The 27,786-nt window shown below is 44.5% G+C and overlaps 2 protein-coding genes across 5 annotated transcripts in view; one reads left to right on the top strand and one right to left on the bottom strand.

Moving 5' to 3' along the window:
• Positions 1–13,334, bottom strand: part of NEU2 (neuraminidase 2) — an 82,614-nt gene extending 69,280 nt beyond the window's left edge. Inside the window, exons 1-2 of one of the 2 annotated variants that reach the window (XM_032480524.1) lie at positions 13,177–13,334; positions 10,180–10,261 (exon numbers count right to left, since the gene is read on the bottom strand). The gene's annotated coding sequence lies outside the window, so the exon portion shown is untranslated. Of the gene's footprint in view, positions 1–10,179; positions 10,262–13,176 lie in introns of those variants that run through there. The other variant, XM_006191149.3, reaches the window with a different exon arrangement.
• The window catches only part of NGEF (neuronal guanine nucleotide exchange factor), a 101,339-nt gene that overhangs the window by 49,397 nt on the left and 24,156 nt on the right, over positions 1–27,786 (top strand). For 2 of the 3 annotated variants that reach the window (XM_032480521.1, XM_032480523.1), the window contains 2 exons: positions 14,466–14,608; positions 19,854–20,152. In XM_032480521.1, coding sequence (XP_032336412.1) covers positions 14,466–14,608; positions 19,854–20,152 — 442 coding nt within the window. Of the gene's footprint in view, positions 1–13,513; positions 13,767–14,465; positions 14,609–19,853; positions 20,153–27,786 lie in introns of those variants that run through there. The other variant, XM_032480522.1, reaches the window with a different exon arrangement.

Raw genomic sequence — 27,786 nt, 5'->3', positions numbered from 1 at the left:
ACAAAAAAAGCACGCCGAATTTACAGATCCATTAGAAAACCATATAAATCCTAGAATTAAAACAAGCAAAAAATAGAAAAACATTACTGAACCAGGTTCGTTTTGCCCGACGTGCAGCCAGCCAAAACGCTGAGATGCCAAGGTTCGCAGCAAAGAGAGGGTTTATAAAGAAGTAGGGAGGTCCGTGCTGTGGGGCGCGTGGGGCGCGTGGGGAAGGTGACTGGAAGGTGTGGTGACTGGCATTCTGCACAGATGTAACCAAGTCACAGGCCTCGGCACCTTCAAAAATGGAAGCACTTAGCATCATTGGAGGGTGGAGTTTTCCGCCCTCTGACATCAAAGGGTCGCTGAGTGGACACTTCCGCGTGCCCAGCTGGAGGTTCTGCGGTCCTATCCAGTCTTCACCAGCCCCGTTTGAACTAGACCCAGCTGACTCTCAGCTCAGCTCAAACTACAGGCAGCTGATTCCGAGTTCCTGGCCAACAAGTGGGGCAAACATCTTATTGTTTAGACTAAGTGCCATTTGGAGGACATGAAAGTCTGAAAATGACCTTGATGAGTGAAAAAGGCAGGTGAAATGCATTTGACTAATGATTACTCATGGTTTCAAAAAGATTATTCACAAAAGAAAAATTCAAAACAATCAGAAACACACACACACAAAAACAACTTCATGAGTAAAGAAAGAAATGCAAGAAAAATGCAAAACAGAAAAAGATAATCATTTTTCATGTATCAAATTGGCAACATGCTTAAAATTCTAATACTAAGTGCTGGAAAGAGTGCAGAGAGATGTACAGCACAGGGAACTACATTCAGTATCTTATAGTAACTTATGGTGAAAAAGAATATGAAAACGAATACATGTATGTTCATGTATGACTGAAGCATTATGCTGTACACCAGAAATTGACACAGCATTGTAAACCGATTATACCTCAATTATATATATATATATATATATATATATATATATATATATATATATATATATATATATATATATATATATATGTGTGTGTGTGTGTATACACACACACACAAGAAAAAAAGAGTGCACAAAGAGAGACACTGGTTGAGTGTAAACTGGTAAAAAAAAAAAAAAACAAACTTTAGTAATTTAATGAAATATGTGAAAAGAAGTACAAATGCCCTTAATCCTTGAGCAAGAATCTATACTGAAAAAATCACCAGAAATCAGGCAAAGGTGTTTATCACTGAGCTGTTTACACATCATTGCGTCAGATGGATGCTCGTAGGGCACTACTATGATCCAGGCTCTCTAGGTACCAGGGGGTCAGCAGAGGGCACAGGAGAGCAAAAGCTCTGCCTTCCTGGGGCTCACATTCCAGGGGGGCCTCCCCAGCTTGGCAGGGTGACTAGCGAAGTCCACTTCCTTCCCTCAGCCTTTATACCACCCGTAACTCAATATTCTAAACCTTACATCTGAGTGCATTTAAAATTAATACAGTTCTTTAAACCAAAGGTGCTATTTCTCTAAATACTTTTTTCCTTTCCCCCAAATTTTTATGAAGAAAAAAATTAAACATACAGAAAATTTGAAAGAAAAGTACAATGAACTCCCACATACCCTCAACCTGGACTCAAAAAATCATTAATACCCTGCATATTTGCACGTCTCTCTTTCTCCCTCCTCTGTCTCCACTAAACCAAATGAAAGTAAATTGCAGGTATCCTAACACTTCACCACTGAAAAGCCAGCATAAAGCTTCTAAGAATAAGGATGTTCCACACAATCACAATGCTTTTATCACCCCTAAGAACATTCACGATCATTCCATAATCTACCTAATATCCAGTCTATTTTCAAATCTCTCCCATTTGTCCCCAGATGTCTCTTACAGATGGAATTTGTGAACCCAGGTCTAATCAGGTTTCGAGCACTGCATTTGTCAGTTCGGTCTCTTTAGATTCCTATCATCTAAACAGTCTCCCCATTTTTTCTATGACTGATTTTGTGAAATTGTGCTTATCAATTGCAGAATGGCCCCCCTGAGGGTTTGTCTGCCTGCTTCCTCATGCAGTGTTTTAACCTGTTCCTTTACTCCCTTTATTTCCTTTAAACTGGAAGTTAGGGCCAGACACTGGGTTAGATTCAGGTTAAACATTTTTAGCAAGAATGCATCCAGGTGGCATGTGCTCCAAACTGTACCCCATCCAAAGGCACTAATGTCAGTGGGCCCGCTATTCCTGGTGCTAAATTTGACCATTTGGTTAATTCTGAAGCTGCCAGATTGCTCTGAAGTAAAGGTACATTTTCCCTTTTGCAACAAGTAAGTCATCTGTTAAGTGATCATTTAAGACCAAGTAAATATCCTCTTTCCTATTAACTTTTCACTCAGTGGCTTCTAACGTCTCTTAATGATCCTTCCTGAATCGACCATTGCATTGGGGACTGCAAAATGGGAATGTTCTGTTGTTCTTCCCACTTAAATTAGTTGATATTCTTCTATGAAGAAGACCCCTCCTGTTTTTTTTTATTTTGTTTTTGAGTTTCACTCTGGATTCACGGTGGTTGGTTGTTGTTGTTGTTGTTTTAATTCAATGTGTTCGTTGAATCCATTACTGTCTTATTCCCTTTGATGTTCAAACTGTCACAGATTTGGCCAGGAGGAGCCCCTTTCAGCTGGCTACTATGTTCCTTGACATATCCCTTTACCTCTTTTGAGTACTTCCTTATTTTCTGTCATAAGAAGATACTTTCTACGATTTCTATGTCCCAGACCTGGAGTCAGCCATTTCCCCAAGGAGCCCTAAACCCTTTTAGTGCAGAATGATATTTAGAAACCAAGATCTGCAGGCTTTGTGTGCTCATTACTACTAAGTAGGTCATTGCTTCTAGGACTTTCAAGTGGACAGCGCTAGGAAACGTGTGAGTGTGTGTGTGTGTGTGTGTGTGAGTTCACACAGATACTTTCAATTCAAGTCTGACACACAGCATTCCTCCTCTCTCTCCCTTTTCCATATTTTCATCTCCCTTTTCTAACAGCGAGGACCTTGGTTCTCAACATCAATGTCTTGTGGGGTAATGCTCTGCTCTACAGATACACAAAGAGTTTCACAATTGCTCCACCTGTACCATAACCAATAACAAATCTACCATATTAGTTTCCTAAGGCAGCTGTAAGAAAGTACCACAAACTGGGTGGCTTAAAAACAACAGAAATTATTCTCTCACAGTCTTGGGGACCAGAATCACGGCAGGGCCATGGTCCATCTGAAGGCCACTGGGGGGAATCTCCCAGTTTCAGGTGGTTGCTGGCAACCCTTGGCATTCCTCAGCTTGCAGATGCATCACTGCAGCCTTGCCAGCATCTTCACATGGTGTTCTCCCGTCTGTGCGTCTGTGTCTGTGTCCAAATTTCCCTCTTCTTACAAAGACACCAGTTATTGGATTCACAGGCTAATCAGTATGATATCGTCATATCTTGATTACATCTGCAAAGACCCTATTTCCAAATCAAGTCATAGTCACAGGTACCAGGCGTTAGGAGTTCAACATATATTTTCAGGGGACACAATTCAGCCCACAACACCTACTAAGTAAAGTTTAAAAGGTCTTTGCTTTTTTAAAGTCCTAGAATAGATCTCAGTAATGGCATAAAGACAGAACACTACATTCAAAAGTGACATGAATCTTTTTCTGTGTGGTTATGTTATCAGTTTGACAATTACTTAGGTTCATTTGTTTCAGGTGATTATCAGTTCTAGGATTTGTTTTTCCCACCCATACTTTAAGATTTTTAAAAATTATTTGAATATGTAAAATATCTACATGGTTTACAAGTCAAAACTGTATTAAAAAAGACACTCAGAAAGGTCTTATCCTCTACCCCGATTCTGGAAACAACCCTTTTTACTAGTTTTTCTTTTTCCTTTCCTGTGTTTCTTGCTCAGGGTGGGGGTGGGGAAGGGGGAAAGTGTGTGTACAATTGTGAGACTTCCTCTTCTTTAGTTCACAAACTGCATGTCCGTTTCCATACCTTGCTTCTTTCACATAACACAGGGAACATCTCCATACCAGCTGGGAAATACCTTCCTCATTCTCAGCTCTGCTGCATAAGACTCCACTGTGTGATTAATCATGATGCAGTCAACCAGTCTTATTTGGTGGGTATGTAGGTTGTTTCCCACATTTGCGATCAAAAATTATGCTACAAAGAATGACCTTGGGCACACTTTGTCTCATATTTCAGGACATATCTTCAGGGTAAATTCTGAGAAATGGAATTGCTGGGTCAAAGGGGAAATGCATGTTGTTTTAGTCAGATCAGGCTGCCATAACAAAATACCATAGACTGAGTGACTTATAAACAGCAAGCATTTATTTCTCACAGTTCCGGAGGCTGGGAACTCCACCCTCATGACCTAACCACCTTCCAAAAGCCACACCTCCTAATACCAACACCTTAGGGGTTAAGGTTTCAGCATATGAATTTGGTGGGGCACAGACCCTCAGTCCATTGCATATATGTGGCCCTGTTAGTTACAGTCAAGTTCCCTTCCATATGAGGTTGGACAGTTTTGCTGTCCCATCAGTAATGTACAAGAGCCTGTGTTCCCTGAAGATTTTTGGTTTGGTAATAACAGAAAATTTAGAGCACTCCAACTTTAAGACATGCACACAGTCGATGGAAATTCACAGCGTGTGAAGTGCTGAAACAGAGCCCTTGGGTTAAGGGAGGGACACTGTGTATTCCCAGGTGCTCTCAACAGGGAAGGCATTTTCCCCTTCTGTCCTGTCATTTCTCTGACTCCGTGTGTCAGGAAGGCTCTCCTCTCTCCTGGTAAAAATCCATCAGTTCTTACAGAAAACACTCAACTGATGACAGGTTAGAGTCTCTTTCTTTTTTAAGAACAATTGCTAATTTCAAATGGAAGAATGTATTTCTGGAGAGCTTAAGACCCTCCTCTGAGGGTCAAAGACCCTTGTAGTTAGGTTCAAAAGACCCTTGTGGTTAGGAAGAAAAGAGAGACAAATAAGGACCACCTCTTTACCCCGAGCCTAACAAAGAAACAGGCTTAGAGATCCTGCTGACTCCATGACAAATAAAAGCTACTCCAAGGGCTGAGCAACACATTAGAAATAGCAATAATTTAGCATGCAATTTTCACTGCATGGGAAAAAAAAGAGACACGATTTTAAAATTAGGAAAAGAAGCATCAACTGGTCAGCTCAGGAGAGGGGTGAACAGCAAATAGGTAAAGAAACAAAAGTGAAATTTCACTTCTTTGCTGGTACACTGATGTCCTCCCAGGAATAACAGTACTTCAGCTATCGGTGCACTCACCTATTAAGCAGCAAGGAGAGAAGTTTGTATTTGGTGGGTGAAAGGAAAGAGTTTGCAGATGTTTCTTTGACTGTAACTTACCAAGAAGCACTGGGATGAGACCAAGAGAATGTGTTTGCTCTCAAGCCTCATCCAACTCCACCTCTGTTTGGTGACTATGTCTTGAGCCTCTAGCATACACAAGTTCTCTGCAGGTACAGCAAGGGGCTGGGGGGACATCAGTCAGGCTGAGTCCTGTCTCCACGCACAGTCCAGAGGGACAGAGAATTCATTCTCCAAGAAAGTGACCAAGCCTTAAGAGAAGCCCTGGTGAAGTGCTGCAGGAGATCCTAAGAGTGAGCAAATACAGCCAGCCATGGGATGGGATGGAGGGTGGGCTTCGTGGAGGAGGTGGCACTTGAGCCAGCATAGGTGGGATGTAGCCATGCAGGAGGGCAGAGAAACATTTGTGGTGTTCAGAGACCTGCCTTTGATGGGAGACAGACATTTCTTTGATGACTCCTTCGATAGGACATGGCTTCAGTGGAAAAGGAAGCAGCATTCTGGTTAGGAGTCATATATGTGGATTTACGGAAAGAAAAGGGGAATTTCTGAAAAGAGACTATTTTTATAACCAGGCAGATTAGAATATCAGGTAAGTGCTTTAATTTTGGAGATGCTAAAAAGTGATCTACTGTAAAAATCTGAATTCGTGATTCTTTGGAAACTGAAGAGTTTTTTAAAGATAGATTTATGTAATGAATTGAAGTGGTTTTTCCCCAAGTAAATCTAGAGAATACAAAATAGCTCAGCCCTTTTTTCAAGTTCATCAGGATTCCCTGTGCTTATGTGAATGCTTTAAATTCCTGCTCTAAATGTAGGCACATTGAGGGACTGATGTCTTTTTGAGTGACTTTTTTTTTCCTTGTTACATAAGTGACACATTTATTGCAAAAAAATTTTAAACACATATGAGTAAAAAGGGGGAAATTCCCTCAGAATCTGACCAATCAGATTACGACGAGCACTGTGAAATGTCTTTGGTGATTATTCTTCTGGCCCTTTTCAAATATATATGTATGCTTACATTTTTATATGTATAATTCTATTTATAAACAAAATCAAGATCATACTACCATCCCGTTTGGGAATCTGCTTTTCTAGTCAATACAATATGGGCACCTTTCTAGATTATTAAACATGTTCTAAATCATTTTTAATGATATTCCATTTTAGAGATACATCATAATTTTAACAGTCCATCTCCTGTTGGACATTTAGGTTACTCCAAATATTTCACTATTATAAATAACACCATAATAATCATTCCTTAGCTAATTTTTTCACATGGATTCTTATAGTTTATTAGGATATATTCTAGAAGTAGAATCCCTTTGTCAGAGAGTATGAGCATTTGCAGATTTATGGTACGGGTGTCACAGTGCCCTCCAGAAAGGTTGCATCAGTTCACACTCCCACCTCCAGAGGCAAATGGCAGTTTCCAAGCCTTGGCTAACACTGCTTTTTCATTTTTTAAATTCTTCAATTGCTGTGTATCTGATAGCTTTTTGAAATACCACGCTTTCTCTTTATGATAACATTTGTTAATTATATGCTGTGGTCACCAGTTCCCTTATTAGAGTCTTCAAAATAGAAACAGCAACAGTAGTCAAAAACTTTGAATTCCTGGGAAGAAAAGCATTTTTGTCAATATTATGATGGGCAGTCAAGGACCTGGAATTGGGCACTTTGGTACATTCGTGCCTCCAACAGCTCTTGTAAAGTGACCAGTCTCTACCAAAGACATGTTAGTCTATTTTATAGGACCCTAAATCCTTGAATGTTTAGTCCTGGTGACTCAACACAGAACAATCCTTCTACTGGATGTTAAGGACGAGATGGTTTGTTCCGGTAGGAAATAAAAAGTTATACTACATATTTCTTGTTAAGGAAAGTATTTCCCTAAAATCCAGCTATTTGCAATTTTCAAGGAACAATGTGTGAACACTCTCTAGTTATTAATTTTGTTAACTACATGCTTCTCCTTCAAGTCTATTTTGTTTATGAATGGACATCCTTTTCTTTCTTGTTTCATACCTTAAATAGTTTTCCTACATTTGGATCATAGTTAAGGCTATAGATTCTCCATTACAATAGTGAGTGTATTTTAGTGCTAAATATATCATTCTATTTGTATAGTACACTATAGTTTACAAAATGCTCTAATTAATATAGGACTAAATTAGATCTAAGTATATAGTTTATAAGATGATTTAAAATGAATAAATGTAAGTGGAAGTAAGTGGGCTATTAATTCCTTTACAGTTTGAGTTCCAACTAAGAGTATATTGACCCCAATGGCCACAACCTAAGTGTAAATTATGTTTACCCAGGCAACTCTTAATCTCATTTTCTCCAGATTTCTTCCTCAACATATCTTGGAAATAATAGCATTTTCCATTGTTTCAGAAATACTCCTATTGGTCAAAAGCATCTGACATCACCCACAGCCAAATCCTCAGACCCTATGTGTTCCGGCTCCGTGGTTAGGAATATTCCAAACATCCCAGACCCTTTCTCATTCTCCACCATTTTGGATAAACACTCAGCATTATAGCGTCTTATCCATGAGTTATTTTGGGGATCCTGTTTTGAGAAATACATTTCTATCAAGGCCATACACTTGTCTGCATCTCACAATTGATGATATGGCCACCATTTGTCTCAGCCTTTTAAGGACGCCACTAAAGACACGCGCACCATCAAAATGCTTTGGAAATGCCAACATTTCACTAGCCAAGCCTCTCACGCCTGGAAGTGGAGCAAAGCTGGGCTGTCTATTTTTGATTCTGAAAATGTATTCAGCTGAGCAATATCAAATTTTCAGTGGCAAAGCCCTAAGACCGCCATGCCTGCTTCTGGTAATCACTGAAACCTGTCCAAAGCTGGCGTATCTCCTCCAACCAGACAAGGATTTGTATGCCTTTCATCATCCCTCTGGGCTTTTCTCTATTTAACCAAGAGTATAACAACTGTCCATCCACCATAGCAACCACGTCAAAAAAGAACAAAAACAAAAATAAAACCCTCCTCACTTCACCAGCATGGTGAGTCTAGTTTTCATGGGTTTTTTGACTGACCACAACAGGTCAGTTACTTCCCCCCCAGCTTGAGGCACCAACCCCAGAAGCCTACTAGTACCCAAAGAGGGCAATTAAAGAAACATCTTCATTAACCAAAGAAGGGCAAGATGTAATACCAAGGGAGTGCTAATGCCACGCTCAATAACTATAGAAGACTGAAACCAAGGACATGTTAAGGTAACTTCCCCATAGGTACATATTCATGATTTCCTGATGCCTCCTGAATGCACTGGGTGCTGGGATGCAGAGATAAATGACACCCCCAAATCTCAGGTCACTGGAAGAGAAACCATGCAAGTGGGTGATAACAGGGCAGAACTAAGAGAGCAAAGACAGGGCCATGGGAGCTCCCAGGGGTGACCCAGCTTCCATCTGGACAGCCTCTGCCCAGACTGCACATTAACTCCATTAGCAATGAAGTACCAGAAAGGTCTGGGGAGTCACTGAAGAAAACAGATGTGCAGAAACAGATGTGTTTGAGGAAAACTAACCTGGCATGTGTATAGGGCAGATGGAGGGAGAGAAAAAGAGATCAAGGAAAGGAAGGCTGTTGGAGGCATGTGGTACCTGTACTCTAAATCAGATTCGAGGCTTGCAAAGTCAAGGAAGAGCCCACAAGACCATCCTCAGTTCAAAAATTCACCAGGACTCAGAGCTGTTACTCATGGTTACAGCTTATTACAGAGAAAGTTTACAGTTTTAAGTCAGACAAGGGGAGAGATGCATAGGAAAGAATCCGGAGAAGTTCCACTCAGATCTGCCAGTTGTCCTGTCCCTGTGGAATTGTGGACAGAGCTAACAGTCCTGGGCAACAACGTGTGACAATATTGCTAACCAGGCTGCTCATCTGAGTCTGGGTGGCCAGAGTTTTTACTGGAGCTCCGTCACCTAGAACTGGTTGGCCACCCAGAAGACTGACCTCAGTCTTCAGCCCTTCTGGAAGCTGAGCTATTACCACAGAGCCCAGAGCTCCCACTTTATCTGACATGGCCTCCAGGTAAGTAAAGACACTCTTATCAGACATAACATTCCAATGGCTTAGAGGTCACCCTCCCGCCCCAGAGCCTCCCCATGCAAGGGAAAGGCCAGATTAATTCTTTACTAAACAGGGCTAAACTGATTGTGTTTTTAACTTATTTTCATAACATGCTACCATCCCACATTTATAAATTATCCTCATGATAAAAGCAAGGAAAGATCTCCACCTGCACGTCATCAGTAAAATATTTCCAACCACAAAGCAGAAGACTCTACTTCTGGGGAAGTAGTACAGAAGTCTCCTTCTGGGGAAATCTTTTCATCCATTGAGTATGGCTCCTCTGGGAATAGCAGTGAGAGAGGCTACGTTTTGTCCTCTTCCTAACTTTCTCCCTTGGTTTTGGGGCTCCGTTTAACCTCAAGCTTGTAGCCTTCTGTGGACTGACTGCTGGCATTGCCTCTGTGGTTTAAATTTGTTGACTTTCACAGCAACTAAAAAAGTCTCTTAAGAATGACAAAAATAAACTGTGTATATGGATTCAAAAGATAGAGTTAATTAAAAGTTATCAAGTTACCTGTTTCTAGAAACTTTAAAATAGATATTTGAGGATCATCTCCTCACTACAAAGTCATTTTCCCACTAGATTTAAGAATACAGCTGTGTTTTAATGTGTGATAATCGGTAACATGCCAGGAGACCCTAAAAATATTTAGAAGTCAACAGAAATTTGCATTCCCTTATCCCGAACAATGGAGTCTTGACTTACTAGCACATACTTCCAAAATCTGCCGTCAGCCAGCTGTGAGCTTGGGCTTGTCATTTTAACCTTCTGGTTCTGCTTCTTTTTTCTGTAAAAAATAAGAATTGGACCAGATCATTTCTAAGTTTCCCTTTGCTTCTAGCAACTCTCCCTCAGAATAAAGTAACATTTTATAAACTTAAATTGCTGTATGACACAACATGGTGACCAAATGGTGAGCCAGTGACATGCAGGTTGGTAAAAGAATTGACCAGAGATAAAGTATGAGAATAGAAAAGGGGTTTATTAGGGTTCACTGTTATAGACAACAGTGGGCCGCACAGAAGAGAGGTGCCTGTGTGAGCCCTGAGGGCTGGTTGTTGGGGTGTTTTATAAGGTTGTGTCACAAGGTGCCTGATCGGCTTGTGCACAAGTCTTTGATTGTAAATGAGGTAAGAGGTTTAGTGTCTGTGAAGGGCTGTGGGAATTATGACTCTGATAAGGTGGGCTGGAAAAAACCAGCCTGAGCTATTGTGACATTAGGCATTCGCTAGGGCTATTAGTTTGTTAGGGCAAACATGCCCAGTAAAGAATGTACTTTATCTGTTGAGGGATCACAGGCAGGCATCTGGGAGCCCAGGAATGGGGGTCATTGGACTCTGAAGGACATCAGTTGGCCCCACATAAATGAGGACTCCTGAAGCTGAGGCTGCGCATAAATAAGAATCCACTTTGTTTCCAACATTTACCTTTTATAACTCAAAGGAAGAAACAAAGAATCTTTAGCTAAAATATGTAAAATAACTAAACATTTTTTAAAACATATCAGTTCCTTAACAAACACTTAGAGAGCACCAACTATGGACTAGTAAAGTATAACTATTTGAAATATTTACTTATACTTTATTTTGTGAATGACTCAGAGCAAAATGTCAGCTAAGCGGAGATTTTAATAATAGCCTACCTAATACACACTAAATATGATAGAAAATAGAACATGGGGAATTTAGCTTAAGGTTATATGCCTTCAGAACTCTGTGACTTTCTAAGCTGATTTTATAATTAGAAGGATATTTTTAGCTTATTTTTCAATTGGAAGGGTTTATTATACTCATCTTAATATATGTAACTTCACTTGGATATTTTGATTTTTTTAAAATCTTTTCTCCTCAGTGCAGCAAAATGTGAAAGCTTCCATTTAGTATTACATCAAATTTAAAGGGCAGTGAAACCATGCACAGCAGCAGGACCTAGTGATCACCCATACAGGGTACCTCCTCTGAGCCTGACAAAAGATGAGGAAGACACCAGGGTACTCACCCTGGAGGAGCCCATGTCTTAGTGTGAGGACAGCCCTATTCACAGGGAATTATAGTGACAGGCAATGCTGCTGGTTATGCTGGTTATACAGGGTTAAGGGCCTGGGTAGGGGGACGCTCTAGGGAGCAGCAGCCAGGAAGGGTGAGAACTTGGGGGGTGGGCTGGGCAGTCCTAGCAGAGGAAGATGGCAGGGAGTGGGGCATCTGGTAAAGAGCCCATCACAGAGCCAGGAGGCTGGCCTCAACCCTAGGGGTTGGGACTCCAACAGATGTTTTAAGCAGGGGAGGGACAAAAGCAGACCCCTAGGTTAGAAAGAGAACAGAGAGAAGGATGGACTGGGGAGAGGTCCAAATACCAAGGAGAGGATGCTCTGAAAGACTCTGAGGATCCAGGGGGCTCAGTGAGGCACTGACAGGTGGGATGACAGCAGGTATAGAGATGTTGAGGCTAGCTCTCACGTCCTGCCTGGCCTCCTGGTTGGCTATGGTGGTGGTGGGGATGTCAGTGCATTGGTGGAGTGTTTAGAACACATTTGGGTGGATGTGGCCAGTGGGCACATGACAGGGTAGAGCTCAAGAGAGGGCTGTCTGGAGAGTCTTAGAATGAGTCAAGGAAGGGAGGGGCATGGGCTGGAAAGAGAAGACCAGATGACAGGCAAGCAAATATTCTTAGGCCTCAAGGGCAAGAGGAGATCAGACCTGTCCATCCCGGCCCCTAGATGGGAACTAGCGCTAAGAGGCAGCTTTAAGAACCGGTTTGTGGAGTCAGAGCTGGGGTAAGATTGGCTGGGCAGGGGACCACCAGGGGCCCCAGCTGGAGTCTGGGAAGCAGAGCTCCCCTCCAAGCAAAAAAGGCCCCTCCTAAGCAGCTTCCTCTCCTTTCCCGCCCCATCCCTCCCTTTACCACGACTTTGGCGGCTAAGCAATGCATTAAAGCCAACCTCCTAACTAGTAACTGAACCCCTCCCACCAGGAGTATTTGCTTCCAAAAACAAGGAATTTATTCATTTAAACAAATGCCCCGTGGGTGGGATGTGCAGGGGAAGGTGCAGGAGGAGATTTTCCACTTTGGTCTGCGCTGCACTCCCCATCCCCCAGGTCCACTCCGGATGGCGGGAACTGGCCCTGGCCGGGAGAGGCACCCAGCACCGCCCAGGGTAGCCGAGAGCGGCGAGTGGAGGGGCTGCCCTCAGAAAAGGACACTGAGGAGTTGTGTCCTGCGCCAGTTGTCTTGCTGGCCATACAGTCAGATATTCCATGCTAGATTTCCACATCACACGGGACCACTCACGCTCCCCTCGACTCCAATTTCTCATTTTTGCTTGTTCTCCGTATCTGGAAGCGAGATGAACTAGCTAACACGAAGGTGCAGATTCCAAGAGTCAATGTGACCGGGCAGGGAAACAGGGTGAAGGTTTGGGAACACTGTTTCTCCTCCGCTCGCTCCCCTACACCTACACCGGGCCGCCAGGGCCTCAGGGTAGCTGGGGGCGGCCAGACTCGACCGGCAGAGGCCTCGGCGCTGGCCGCCTCTCCACAGTCAGGTCGGTCAGGAGCGGGCGTCCTCGAGAGTCCCTCGAGGCTGGGCCCAGGGCTGCAGAGGCGGGGGTCAATGGGTCGGTCCCTGTGAAGAACCTCAGAGGATGGGCGGCGTGGGCGAGGTGGAGGTTCAAGGGCGCGCGGAGCAGAGTCACTTTGCCCCTACCTTCCAAGTTCGCCCCGTGAGCTGGCAGGGTCCGACAAGACGGCGAGAAGGGGGCGGGAAGACCACGGCGCAGCTCGCCCGCCCCCACCCATTCTGCCCTCCTCGCCTGCCCCGGCGGAGCGCGACCGCGGCGGAGGAGGGAAGCGCGGGCCGGGCAGGAGGTCCCGGGCCGCAGTCGGCTCCCGCGGGGCCTAGGTCTCGCGGAGTCCAGGCTCCCCCCGCCCTGCTGCCGCCCGGACTCGCCCCCGCCGCGCGCGCCCCTCCCGCCTCCCCTGTTGCCGTGGCAACCCCGGGAGCCTCCAGGCGCGCGCGCGCCCGTCCGCCTGCCGGAGCGCTCCGCAGCGGCGGCGGCGGCGGCAGCTACGGCTCCAGCCGAGAGCGCAGCGATCCTGCTCGGCAGCCCGCTCGTTGTCCCCAGCCCGGCCCCGGGCCCCCAGAGTGGCCCCCAACTCGGCCCCAGCGCCCGCCCGGCCTCTGGCCCCCATGGAGCTGCTGGCCGCAGCCTTCAGCGCCGCTTGCGCCGTGGACCACGACAGCTCCACCTCAGAGAGCGACGCGCGCGACTCAGCGGCGGGACACCTGCCCGGCAGGTGAGGACGAGCGGCCGTCCCGACCCTCGCGCGCCGCCAACACGCGCCGGTGGCCCCAGCTTGCGTCCTCGGCCCCCGATGGAGACCCGAACGGCCTGTCTCCCGCCCCCGGCCCCGCGGGGCCCGCCGGCCCTCACTCCTCCCTCGGCCCTTGTCGTGCGGGCACGCCGCCTGGGGCCCGGGGTGCACCCCAGCCGGACCGTCAACACCCCGGGCCACCTCCCGCGCCCCCTCCCGGGCGCCCTGGGCGCACGCGTCCAGCTCGGTGCCCCTTCTCCGAGCCGCGTGGCCCTGGGTCGGGAGGATCGCTACCCGAAGGGGACCAGGGACCCTGTGACAGCGAGCGGCGCGGGGTGCGGAGCGCGCGCTGGGCTCCTGGCTGGGATACTTGTCGGGGCGGCCGGTTGGCGCCGCGGAGCGGGCAGGGCGCGCCAACTTTCCGACGCCTGCCCGCGAGCTCCGAAAACATGAAGGTTTGGGCGGGCTGGTGTGGGAATGAATCACACGGTCGCGCCCTGGTGGGGTGACAAAAAGGGCCTGTGGGGCCCGCCTGGCCAGGAGGGGCGGCGGCCGCTGCGGCCGCTCCGCCTGGACATCCCAGGCAGGGTCCAGCTGGCCAAGGCCGCTGGTGCGGACGCCACTTGCGAGGTGCGTCGTTGCTTAAAAATAACCGGCCCCTGCCTCTCCTCTCTCTTGTAGCGAGTCGTCCTCCACCCCGGGAAATGGGGCCACACCCGAGGAGTTCCCGGCCCTCGCCGACAGCCCTACCACGCTCACCGAGGCCCTGCAGATGATCCACCCCATTCCCGCCGACTCCTGGAGAAACCTCATCGAGCAAATAGGTGGGTGTCCCCGGCGGCGGGGCGTCACCCGGGAAACGTGGGTTCCTGGTGGACCCTGAGGTTTCGCCTGCTCGTGGGATGCCGTTACATTTCTCTTGGGCAAATGTATCTGACAAGGGGATTATTGACATATTTGGTTCTACGTGGTTCCAGAGGCAAAACTGCCACATTTTATTAGTGGCTGTGTAATTGGGCTTTAGCAGATGCATTTCTTTCCTGCTCTCTTGGAGAGTGTACTGGCTCAGCCCTTTCCTAGGGAGGGCTTTCTGTCCCCTTGTCTCTTCTGCCAGAAAGTCCAGGGGTGAGGTGCTTATGGGTGGTGCAGGAGGGAAGGCTCCATGAGCCCCCACCCTGGGCGGGGGCGCTGGGGAAGACCTGGAAAGGGAGAGGAGTCTGCAGAGGGACTTCTGGAGAGGGCCGGGCCGACTGGTGTGATTCAGGAAGGGGCAGCAGTGGCAGACTTTGCACAGAGGAAGGAAGGGTAAAGCAGAGAGAAAGCAGGAGCCGCAGAGGCCTCTGGGTTAGGAAGGGAAGCCTGGCTACACCTGCTTGTCCAGGAGCCTGGCTGAGAAGTATGGGGCACAGCCTGCATGTCCAGCTCCTGCACTGCAGAAGCAGAAAGTGGCTTGAGAAGGCGTCCCAAGAACCCAGGTACTTGATTTAAAAGGCAAACATTGCTGATGACATTAAGTTAGTTCTCATCCTCGTCACCAGAGGCAGCCATGACCAGGTAATGAGAGTTATTTGGAAATGGTACCACCGCTGCTTAGAAATCTTTTGTTCTTCAGTATCATCAGAGTATCAGTTTTATTCATTAAATTACAATTTTGGCTTGAAAATTTTCTTCTCTAAATACATCATCATTGTCCTCCATACCAACTGCTCAGACAGACATGAAGTGTTGTGAATGGAATTGGAGCTTCTGTTGCCCCAGGAGACCTGCCTGTGGGAGACTTTCCTTTCCTGACAGGCCCCCTCTTCCATGGCTGGGGTTTATTCCGGACTAAACCCTAGGAGCAGGCTGAGCCCTTGCAAAGCTGAGGGTGGAGCGCACACTGCAGGCTGTTAAGCTGCGCTGACTCCAGGAATTTTGTTCCTAGCGGGCCCCCTGTGTGTCACGGTGATGGTGGTGGTGGCTTTTCCCTTTGTTTGCTGGGGGGATGGAGAGCGGACTGATCTGAGAACAAACACTCCTGAAAATCCCTTTCTCCACCTCTGCCACGTTGCCCCTTGTATTAAGGAGGGCCATCTTGGCCTCTTCGTGTGCTGGAAGCCTTGCTGTCCACCCACTTGGAAGGGGTCTTCTGGCTAAGACTGATGTCTAGACAAGGAAGGAAGTCGGGATGGGGGTGGGGAGATCTGTGACTCCTCACAGAGAGAGAGGCTCCCTTCTGCATTATGGGCATGTGGAAACCTCCTTCCTGGAGAGGGCTGGATCTATTGGGTCATTGGCATAAGCTCAAGTCTGGGTGTCAGGAGCCCTGAGCTCTGGTACCTGCTCATTGTGACCCTCAATTTCCTCTTTGGTAAATTGCAGTAGAGACTGACACTCTGACAGCAGATAGTCTACCACTGTCTGCTGGTGTGATGGTGAATATGTGTTTCTGGCTCCTGGGCTGGATCCATTGTAGGTGCTCAACAGATGTGTTGAATGACAGCACAGGACTGAGGCTGCCTCCTCACATCCTTCATCATAGACTCCAGGCCATTACCAGGCCGATTCCTACAACAGGCCAGCTGCTTTTAGCTCTGTGAATGAAGTGAATTCTTTGCCAGGTATCAGGAAAGGAGCATGTTCCTAAAGACACAGTGGAATCAAGTGGGAAGGAAAGTGGGATGATTATGTGGGCATCCTGTAGACATCTTGTGGACTGTGTTGATTTTGCATGGCTCCTACCAAGGCCAGAACAATATTGTGCCAGGACTATGCATGAGGAGCTATACAGCTGTCATTGTCGGTGGCAGTGGCCCCACAGATCATAGACTCTGGGACTCTGTGATTTTGTGTGTGTGTGTGTGTGTGTGTGTGTGTGTGTGTGTACTATGGTTGTCTCTGGCACCCAACAAATGCTTGATACATAGAAGGTGCTCACTAAAAAGTAAATGAATTCCCCTGCTCTTTAGACGTTTCTATCTGAAAGATTCAAAGAAAAAAATTATTTTCTTCAGAAAGAGATTTTGAATGACTCCAGGGGCGAGAGGAGCCGGGAATTTGCCCTCTTCTCCAGGCAGCTTGGCCCACCTGGTATAGATCATTTTAATTAGGGGAGAGGGGAACTGAGCCTTCTAATTCTGCATGGGTATAATACTAGGTGCAAGCTTTTACAAGTAAAATTAATTTTGCTTACTTAATGTGCAAAATAGTAAAAGTACAGAAATTTAATCAGATAATTATAGTTCTTCAGGTCAAGCTACTCTATTTCCTTTGTAATCTGAATTTTAAAGCTAATAAAAAAACGGGTTATGAAAATTGGTTACACAGTGCATCAGATAACTTTGTAATCACAGTCACTGTAGGAAAATTGGTGTTTAAATTTATACTCTGAAGACTTCAGAAAGAAGTATGAAGTTTTAAGAAAATTACTTGTATTGGGAGTCTTTGGCCAAGTGTAATAGAGTATCTAGCAAAAAAACCATGACCTTAAAAAATGGAAGTATTCTATCTGAGTTAACGAGTCCAGGAATGAAGTAGAAGTTCTGGAATTGGTTCGTTCAGCTAAGCAATCTACCCAGCTCCTTTCCCTCCACCATTCCCAGCATTTGGGCTTCATGTCACAAGATGTCTGCCATGACTCCATGCATCACATCCTAAAACAGCCATGTGTAAAAACCAAAAAGAAAAGAGCAGTTTGTCTTCAAGTGTCTACTGGGGAGGGATATCTTTTTGAGAAGTTCTTCTCAAAGATGTAAAATGCTGCCTTACTCTCCATAGGTCGTGTTTCATGCTCATGTCTAAACCCAGAAGTGGCAAGGGGAAGGGAACGATCGTGGTAGATTTTGATCAGTCAGCATTCACCCACTTCCCTGAGCACAGAATGGGTCAGCACCCTGCCAGATGGGAAGAAGGGATGTGAAGGGATAGAGGAGAGGCAGCCACAATGTGATTTTAGAAATACAATTTTCAACCCAACTATCCACAATGCTGATATTTCTGTCTTTTCAGCACATGTGTCACACCATCATGTGAGACACTGGAGACAGCTCTTACCAATGGTTTACCCAGCATGCTGACCCATGATTTGCATATGCCATCTAACATACATAAGATATATTTTTGAACCTTCAAAAAGACGCCAAATTGGTTAGATACTTTTGTGAACCTTCGGAACTGCATTTTTTAAAGGTGCTCAATTCAACAAATATTTGAGTACCTACTATGTGGGAGACACCCTGCTAAGCATTGAAAAGTGAATCCAAGTCAACTCGTGGAATCCTGGTTTCTTTAAACCTCCATAAACACAGTATCAGAATCATAGGAGAACAATGGATTCCATGTTGGCAGCAATAGTTATATCTTATGTTGTGACTGAACCAGTGTATGTAGTGACTTTAAACCTCTGTCTTTACAGATCTTCAGTCTGGGTTGCATTTAGCATAGATTTAGGTTTTCTCTTTCGTTCCATTGTCAAGTTAACTCCATGTTGTAATCTGCTGGATCGTAGCATTGTAAAATCACAGGATCTTATTTTTTTTTAAGTAAATGCTATACTTTGCATAAAGGCTTTCTAATTCTATATTATGGCATATATGAAGCTAACTGATTTAATCCATGGGTGATTTATTGGATTCCTGCTATTTATAAATTATGAATATTATTTATCCAGACACATTCAGGATTTCACAGATAGTCTGGTTTTTTCCCTTCCTTTTTTGTACTGTTTAGATATGTTTAACAATTAAAGGAGGAATAATAGCTAATATTTGTACTGCATTGCATGAGAAAGTGCTTTATAAGTGGTACATTTATCCCTGTTAGAACTTTCCTGGGAAAATCATCTTTGTTTTGTAGACAGATATATCAAGGGGCCCCAGCCGCTCTCCCAGGCTCCAGATCAGTCCAGCTGCTCACTGGTTTTCTCCACCTGAGTACCCCTAGGTGCACCTGGATCTCTCCACCACCCCATGCCCCATCCCTCCTGTGTTCCCTGTCTCCTTGAATAGAGCCACCAGACCCTCTTGCCAACTGGTCATCCAGATATCATTTATAACCCAGCACCAGCCAACCACCGGCACCCGTGTTCCCCCTTACACCTGTCCCTGAATCAGGCACACGGCCCCATCCCTCCACCACCACCGCAGTTCAGGCCTCCATCATTGCTCTTTTGGAAGAAAGAGAACAGCCTCTTTTCTCCCTTCCAGGGGCCTCCTAAGATGTAGACCAGAGCTGCTGACCTGAGGTCTCTTGGCACTTCCCTTTTGCCTGTAGGATAGACAAGACCCTTGGGGTGACCCTCCTCTTCTCCCAGCCTCACTGCCAGCAGGACCCCTTCCCTATCCCAGCCCCGCTTCCCCTCTCCCTGGGCCCAGAACCCCCTTGCTGCTGAAGCTTTTTCTGCTGCTCCCGTGTGGACAGACCATCCCTCTGCCCTGAAGCCAGGATGTCCGAAATGAGTTTTTCCCTGTGGGGGTGCTACATTTTTGCTGATTCCTCTGTACCCCCAAATCTCCTCGGAGACTTAGAAAGCATTTATTTCAAATACAGTTGGTCAGGGAAGTAAGCAGAGAAGGAATGTTTCCCTTTTGAATCATAAGGTTGATGAAATATTGGTTTTTCCTTCAAAATGAGAATTTACAACTACTCCCGTTTCACAAATGAGTATACTTGAGTTTTAATATTGAAGCCTTTAAGGCTTTGAGAAGCATCCTGTTGGGATACTGAAACATAATTGGGACATTTCCATCAACTCTGCACACATTGGTTATTAACACGTCAAGTTGCAGATTCTTGTTTTCCGAGTATGTGTGCGAAAAGCATATATTTGTGTGACTGCGTTTTGAATCTGTTCTTTATTCTTTGTTGAAAAAAAAATGTATGCATGCTGATCCTTCCTGAGAAATGAAGACAACGGCAGTTTATTCGGTGGTTGAGCCCCTTCCTGAGACCTGTGCAGGTCTGGCTTCCTGTGTGCATTCACAGGCAGAGCATTTGCCCTTGATAGAAATCCAAAGCCTTGACTTAGTGATTTGGAAGGATCTTCAACTGAAATCTTTTTCATGTCTCCAGTGCAATTTGATTTGATTTTAGGGCTCCTGTATCAGGAATACCGAGATAAATCAACTCTCCAAGAAATTGAAACCAGGAGGCAACAGGATGCAGAAATACAAAGCAGTGCCGATGGGTCCCCCACCAGCGAGGAGACACCGGAGGAGGATGAGGAAGAAGAGGAGGAGGAGCTGGCAAGCCCACCGGAGAGGAAGGCTCTACCCCATATCTGCCTGCTCAGTAACCCCCACTCCAGATTTAACCTCTGGCAAGATCTCCCTGAGATTCAGAGCAGCGGGGTGCTGGACATCCTCCAGCCAGAGGAGATCAAACTGCAGGAGGTAATGGGCTGCCCTGGGGTGGGAGCTTCCGTTCAGAAGGTACAGGTGTTTTAACCAACATGAGTGAGGCTTCCTTTGTGAGGTGAAGCTCCCAGGCTGGCTCACCAGAAGAATTACTGGCAGGGTACATCCATCCAGAACATGCAAGAAAATTCATGTTATTTCACAGGCAACGAAAAATACCTAGTTACCTTCTAGGATAGCTCAGCTCCAATGTGGAGTGTCCTCAGCATGGCTGTTCCATCAGGTAGTATGAGTGCATTCTCTAACCTTCATTGCTGTTGCTGTCGGGTATTTCCGTGGTGCGCGTGAACGCTCATGCAGTAGGTGACGCTGAACTCATTTAGACCGTGAACTGACTGCAGTCATCTGGGCTTCACTTTTCACTCGCAGTCTGATCCCTCATCTTCATTTTGCAGTCGCTTGAACCTTGGATGAGTGGGGCTCTGAAAGAAAACCCTTGGCATCCCCACCCCTCCTGAAATGGGGTGGAACTCTGGGACTTTTGTCTCTTCCCCCTTCAACTGATGGGCCAGGCAGACTTTGCCGGTCAGTTAGGCTGAGGCAGAATCACGGAGTTGCCTAATGGTTTGTTGCTGGCAGGGAGAAATAATTCGTAAAACATGAACGGTGACAGAAATGAGTAGCTAAGAAGTCTAAGTGTTCATTTTATCTGAACCAAGATTATTTGGGTGTAGAAGGAAATCTGTGGTACAGAGACAAGTCTTGTCCATAGTAAGGAGTGAGAGCAGTGGCCAGAAAGGGTGACCGTGCAGGTGTGTGTTCATGCCGAAAGGTAAAAAGTGGATGCAGAGGGGGAAAATGAAGAGATTTGGGTTTTTTCTTTTAACTTGTTCAGTCCAATTTTATCTTCTCTGCCCTCTCACGCTCCTCCCCACCCTCATTCACATGCTCCTTCAAGCTCGACGTTGAACTTGTTCCTAGTTGCAGTCCTGACTCCAGATGTTCTGTCCTTCTTTAACTCCTTATTCTTCTGCTCACGACTCTATGGAAGCATTTGCTCTTCTTGTTTATTTAAAAGGCAAAACTGCAAACTGTGCTCACAGGTAATGACCAAAGCTGAGAACATCTCCCGAGTGGGGTCATCTAGTCCAGGCTCGGTTGGTACGATGCCTTTGCTCCTCAAGAAGTCTTGATAACACTTGATTTTTGAAGGGTCACCCAAGGTTCACTGCATCCTGCCCAGTAGACTCAGGAGAGATGGGCTTAAACTCTGACATCCCTCATGACTCATGAGCGTCGATTTGTAAACGGATGCCGCGGGAGGTTTTTTTTTATTATGAAATTTCCGATGTCATTCGTCTAGTCATCCCAACTGGGCTCCTCCCAGTTTCTCATGAAGAGACTGGCGAGGGGATGTAAGGGACCATGCTCCCCATCAAAAGTGAAGGTACACAGTCAGGGGGATCTCCATAGGCAGATGGAGCCAGATTGAGTAAAGCTCCTCAGGCTTTGCCACTGAAAGCAGCCATGAGGAAGGCGCTGGAAGCCATAGAGAAATCCCCCTGCAGTTGGCCGTCCCTCCTACCTGAGAGACCCAGGGGCTCCACCAGCCACAGACAGAGCCACCGTCCCTAACTTACTTCTTCTAGTTTTACTGAGATACAGTTGACCTGCAGCACTGTGTAAGTTTAAGGTGTACAGCATGATTTGACTTCCATACATGTTGAAACAATGACCACAGTAAGTCTATTTTTTTACCTTGATAATTCAAGAAATAAAGTTAAAATACTTTGGAAAGCTTAAACCCCAGTAGAACTTAGAACATGGTATAAACCTCCTATAACAACAAGCCAAAAGCAGAGAAGGCAGGGTTCTTGTAAGAAAAGGAAAGCAAACAGTTAAAAGGCACAAAAAACAAATAGCATAAAATAAGGTGGTAGAGGAATAGCACCATAAATGTAAATTGCCTAAATCCTCCATTGAAAGCCAGAAATTATCCAACTGATTAGAAAACTAAACCCACTATATTATCATACAGATTAGAATTCAAGGCAAGACAAGTTACCACAGGGAACAATGAGTCATTTGTATGTTAAAGGTATCACCTTATTTTTTAAAGTTTTAAAATTAAATAAATGACTCATCAATGCATTTTCATTGTTTAAAGAAAAAATGGGAACAATGCACACGCGCAGGCCTTTTCTTGTCTCCTGGGTTCTCACTGGAGGACCCGCTGTGTTCACTTTCTCTCTCCTTATAAATTACAGTCATGCACCATGTGATTTTGGACTTGAGACACTTGTGAAGACTCCTAAGTGCAGAATCTTACAGATCTTTGTTTCCCCCCATATTTTATACTTGTTTTATTCAAGAGCAGTTTGATTTTGGGTTTGGTTTTTTAGCAACTTGCCTTTGACTGGCCTCTTAGAGCTTTCAGCTTACTTTTCATAAAAACAACTCCTTTTGCACTGAAAATTCCTTCATTTGTATCATTAAAAGACATAATAGCGCAGCAAGTACAACTGACTTGAATAAGTTTGGGGACAAACACAAGGGCTCACAGGTGAGGAGAGAATCATGCAGGTGGCCGGAGGGCAGGCAGCCTGTGCCCCGACCCTCAGCAGATGTGGCTTTGCAGGGAAACAGTGCACTTGACCTGGGCCCACTGGACATGGGGAGCTGGGTTAGGAGAGCTGTGTGCCTGCATCATCGTGCTCAGAGGAGACCACAGCTATAGGACAGAGGCCTGGAAGTGGAATTGCTGGTCAAAAGTGAAGTACATTTTACATGGTGGTGGGTACTGTCAAACTGCCATTCAAAAAGGCAGTCAAATTGCACATGACTTCCGCAGTGCAAGAGAGGCCATCTTCACGCACCCTCCTAGCCCTGTTATCAAACTTCTTAATTTTTGCTCTATTTTTAAAAACATAGTTAATTTACAATGTTGTGTTAATTTCTGGTGTACAGCAAAGTGATTCAGATATATATATATAAATATACACACACACACATACATATACTTTTTCAGATTCTTTTCCATTTTAGGTTTTTATAAGATACTGAATATAGTTCCCTGTGCTATACAGTAGGTCCTTGTTGTTTGTTTATTTTATATACAGTAATGTGTATCTGTTAATCACAAGCTTCCAATTTATCCCTTCCCCATCTTCCCCCTTTGGTAACCGTTAGTTTGTTTTCTAATCTGTTAGATGAAAAATCATATCTTGTTTTAACCTACTTGCCCTTGATGACTTGCAAATTGAGCATCTTTTCTTGTACTTATTGGCTGTTTCCATTTCTTTGTCTATGAATTGCCTGTTCTTATCCTTTGCCCTTTTTTTCTATGGGGTTGTTTATGTTTGTCTTCTTGATTGATAGCAGTTTTTTACATATTCTGGATAGTATTTTTTTTATGTTTCAAATGTTTTCTCCCACAGTAAAATGTGGGGGAGATGATACAGCCCAAGGTTATGCATACAGGCACTGGAGCCCAACTGCCTGAGTTTGAATCCCAGATATGCTACTTCTTAGCTGTGTGACCTTGGGCAAGTTTCTTAACCTCTCTGTGCCTCTCCTTCCTTATCTGTAAAATTGAAATGCTCATAGTAACTGCGTCACAGGGGTATTGAGATCAAATGAATTAATACAGATGAAGAGCTGGCAACCAGACTGACACTGATCAAGCACTTAACTTGCCTTCTCCAGTTGTGGTATTTTTTCCGTATAATTCATTTTTATAGAAAATCTCAGTCTTTTTATTTATATAAAACTAATCTTCTGGATGTTGTAGGATTAGGAAAGCCATTCCCAAGAGGTACCCTTTACAGTGAAAAATTAATTATTATAAAATATCCTGAACTGGCAGCCAAATAGAGCAGAGTCCGTCAGAAAGGTGAGCAGACATTGCCCTACGTGCTACCCTGTTTCTGTAGGAGTGGAACACAACAGGGACATAAGGAATCTGAAAAAAATAATGAGGTTTACTAATAAAAATAGTAAAATATTTTTACTAAACTTTGTACCCTCTAAAGCTGCGCTGCCCACTACAGTAGCCTCTGGCCACATGGGGCTGTTGAACACTTAACATGTGGCTAGTGCTAATTGAGATGTGCTGTGTGTCCGATATGCACCGAAGCAAAGAAAAAGAAAGTAAACTATCTTATTAGTGAATTTTCATTACACATTGACATAATATTCTGGACATATTGGACTAAATAAAATATAGCAAAATTTCCCTGTTTCCTATCACCTTTTTTTAATGTGGTTACTAGAAAATCTCAAATTGTGTATGAGACTCCCTTATTTCTGTTGGACAGCACTGCTCTAAAGAGATGCAAAATTTTATTTTCTGGTGTCCATAAATACCACCAAAAAGTGGTCAGACATAAAGCCATAAGTAAAAGCTCGATAGATATTTATGAAAATTGTATAGGCTGTAATCTCTCACCACAATGCAGCAAGACAAGAAAACAAATTGAAACAATGCCAAAACCTCAAATCAGAAATGTTTAAAAGTGTTCCTAACTTTTGAGATAGGAAAGTCAATTTTATAATTACAGATTATTTCAAAGACAATGAGGAGGATGCTACGTCTAAAAACATACGGAACGCTGCCACAGCTGCCTTTGGAGAAAAATTCACAGCCTAGCACGCGTTAATTATTAAATAAGGAATAAATACAAAGTTAAATGAATTAAGATGTCAGCTTGAGACATTAGGGGAAACACACATTCAACCACACTCGTAAAGAAAGCAGACAGGGTCAAGATCCAAAAGCTACCATGTAAAAGTCTTGGTGAGAGGAATGATTTTCTAGGAAATACATAAGCTCCAAAAATTGACTCAAAATCAAAAACCCACCAAAATATACCATCTGCAAAAGAGATGTTGCACCCAAATGACTGAGTTGTGCCAAATGGTCAAAGCACAGAGGAGTCCAGTGCTGCTTCCAGTAGCCCGGAAACACTGCTGGTCTGGCAGAGCTTTCTGTCATGTTGGAAACATTCTATATCCAGTAGTCACTAGTCACATGTGGCTGCTGAGCAGTTGACAAGTGGTGAGTGCACTTGAGGAACTGAACGTTCAATTCTACTCAGTACAGATGAATTTAAATCAAACCACATGTTGCTAACGTATTGGTGAGTGCAAGTCTAGAGCAGGGATTGTCAGACTTTCTCTTAAAGGACCAGACAGTAAATATTTCAGGCTTTGTGGACCACACAGCCTCCTTCACGACCACACAGCTCTCCATTGTAATGTCACAGCAGCAGACAGACAACGTGTGAAGGAACAGACAGGACTATGTTTCAATGAAATGTTACACAGTTATATGTGGCCAGCCCCAGGCTGTAGTTTGCTGACCCCTAGTCTTAAGACAGAAAAGAAGGAAACATACAAATTATTTGAAGGTAACATTATATTAGTAACCAAATCTGATCATTAGAGCACATACACATGAAAACAAAATCCATAATTACAGATAAAGCCTTCAACACTCTGCTCTCGGTAATCGGTAGAGCTAGGAGACATAAAATGTAAGAGAATGTAAGAAGTGAATGCCATCAACCAAGTGGAACTAATTAACGTTTATAAAGCACTCCACTCAACAGTAGCAGAATACACATTTTTTTCAAGTGCACATGGAACATTCGCCAAGGTAGACCATGCCACACTTCAACAAATTGAAAAGAATTTAAATCATACAAAGTATGACCTGACCATAATAGAATTAAACCAGAAATCAATGACATAAAGGTAACAGGAAATCTCTAAGCACTTGAAAATCAAGCAGCACATTTCTGTGTAATCTCTGAGTTAAAGAGGAAGTCTCTAGGGAAGTTAGAAATAAACTGCCCTATTCACAGATGATATGACTGTCTACGTAGAAAATCTCAAGGAACCTACAGAAACAAAATTCTTAGCACTGATAATAATACTCACCAGCTAAAAAAAACCTTAAAATACAAGACTCAGTGCTGGTATGGATGTGGAACAGCTGGAGCTCCTATGCATTGCTGATGGGGTTACAAAATGGCACAGCCGCTCTGGAGAATTGTTGGCAGTATCTCATAGAATAAGACGTACACTTACCGACAGCCCAGCAAGCCCAACCCTGGGTATTTACCTGGAGCGGCATCTCCACAGCAACACGACTGATATTTGGGGCTGGATCGTTCTTTGTTGTGGGGGGCTCTCCTGGAGACAAAGTTTAGCAGCATCCCTGGCCTCTGCAGTCAGATGCCTGTAGCACCCCTACCTCCAGTTGTGATAACCAAAAATGTCTCTAGACTAGCTGAATGTCCCCCAGGGAGCAAAAATAATTCCTGGTTGAGAACCACAGCTCTAGAGAAACCAAAACCTATGTTCACGCAGAAACCTGTACGTGAATGTTTATAGTAGCTCCATTCCTAATTGCCAAAAACTGGTAACAACCCAAGAGTCTTTTAACAGAGAGATGGATAAACGAATGCTGGAACACCCATACAATGGCATACGACTTAGTGATAAAAAGAAATGAGTTACTGATACACACAACTCAGATGAATCTCAGAAAAGTTTTGCTGACTGAAAGAAGTCAGAAAGGTTACATAGTGTGTGGTTCCACTTATATGACATTCTGAATGTGACAAAGCTATAGTGACAGAGAACTGATCAGCGATTGCCAGAGGTGCGGGGGTGGGGGGAGGGGACCCTGGCACAGGAATGGGATAGCACAAGGTTTTTGGAGTGATGGTGCTGTTGTGAATCCTGGTTGTAGTGTTGGTTACGGGGATCTTTACATGTGTCAAAATTCATAGAACTGTACACTCCCCAAAAGGTCAATTTCACTGTGTGTTGTAATTTTTTTTTTTTAACTTTTTTTGACAGGGAACTAGGTTTATTTATTTTCAGGGGAGGTACTGGGAATTGAACCCAGGACCTTGTGCATGCTAAGCATGTGCTCTACCCCTTGAGCTATACCCTCCCCACTGCTCACTGTGTGTTAATTTAAAACCGAAACATTGTAAAAAGAGTTAGATGTCTTCATTTTGTTAAGTACTTCCCCCCCCACCCCAGAAAATAAAACAGATCTGTCTCACTGTGAATTAAGGCAAAATTTTACATAAAACTTAAGAAAATGGGATCTGGAGATACATTAAAAGAATAACATTGAGCACATAAACTAATGCAAACATGGTATAATGTATGGAGCCAAAATTTATCCAATTAATAGATCAGAGGAGAAAAATACCCTGATCTTCAAAGAGGTTGACAAGAGAAGTAGTACCTCCATTTCCATCAAAACAAAATTCAGAAGGAGATGTTCTGAAATGTATAAAGACTAGCTCAGATCTATAACCAACATCTTACTTGATGAAGGATTGTTGGAGGCAATAAAGACAAGACAGTGATGCTTTCTAATGCTTGAGGTTGCTCTGGGACCTCTGGCCAGCGCACCGAGACAAGGAAAGGAATGAGATAAAGCTATAAAGAAGGAAAGTCAAAACCACCCCTAGCTGCCAGCGACAGTTGCCTACTTAAAAATCCTGAGGGAGTGAAAATACTGGATCTAATAAGGCAGTTCAAGGAAGTGGTGGATTATAAAATAAACATGCGGAAATTAGTTGGCTTTCTGCACATGAGCAAAACCCAGATTTCCACTAGTGAGAAAGCTCTATCAATATGAACAT

This window comes from Camelus ferus, chromosome 5, assembly GCF_009834535.1.
Source record: "Camelus ferus isolate YT-003-E chromosome 5, BCGSAC_Cfer_1.0, whole genome shotgun sequence".
NCBI lineage: Eukaryota > Metazoa > Chordata > Mammalia > Artiodactyla > Camelidae > Camelus > Camelus ferus.
This window is presented reverse-complemented; position numbering and strand designations above follow the sequence as displayed.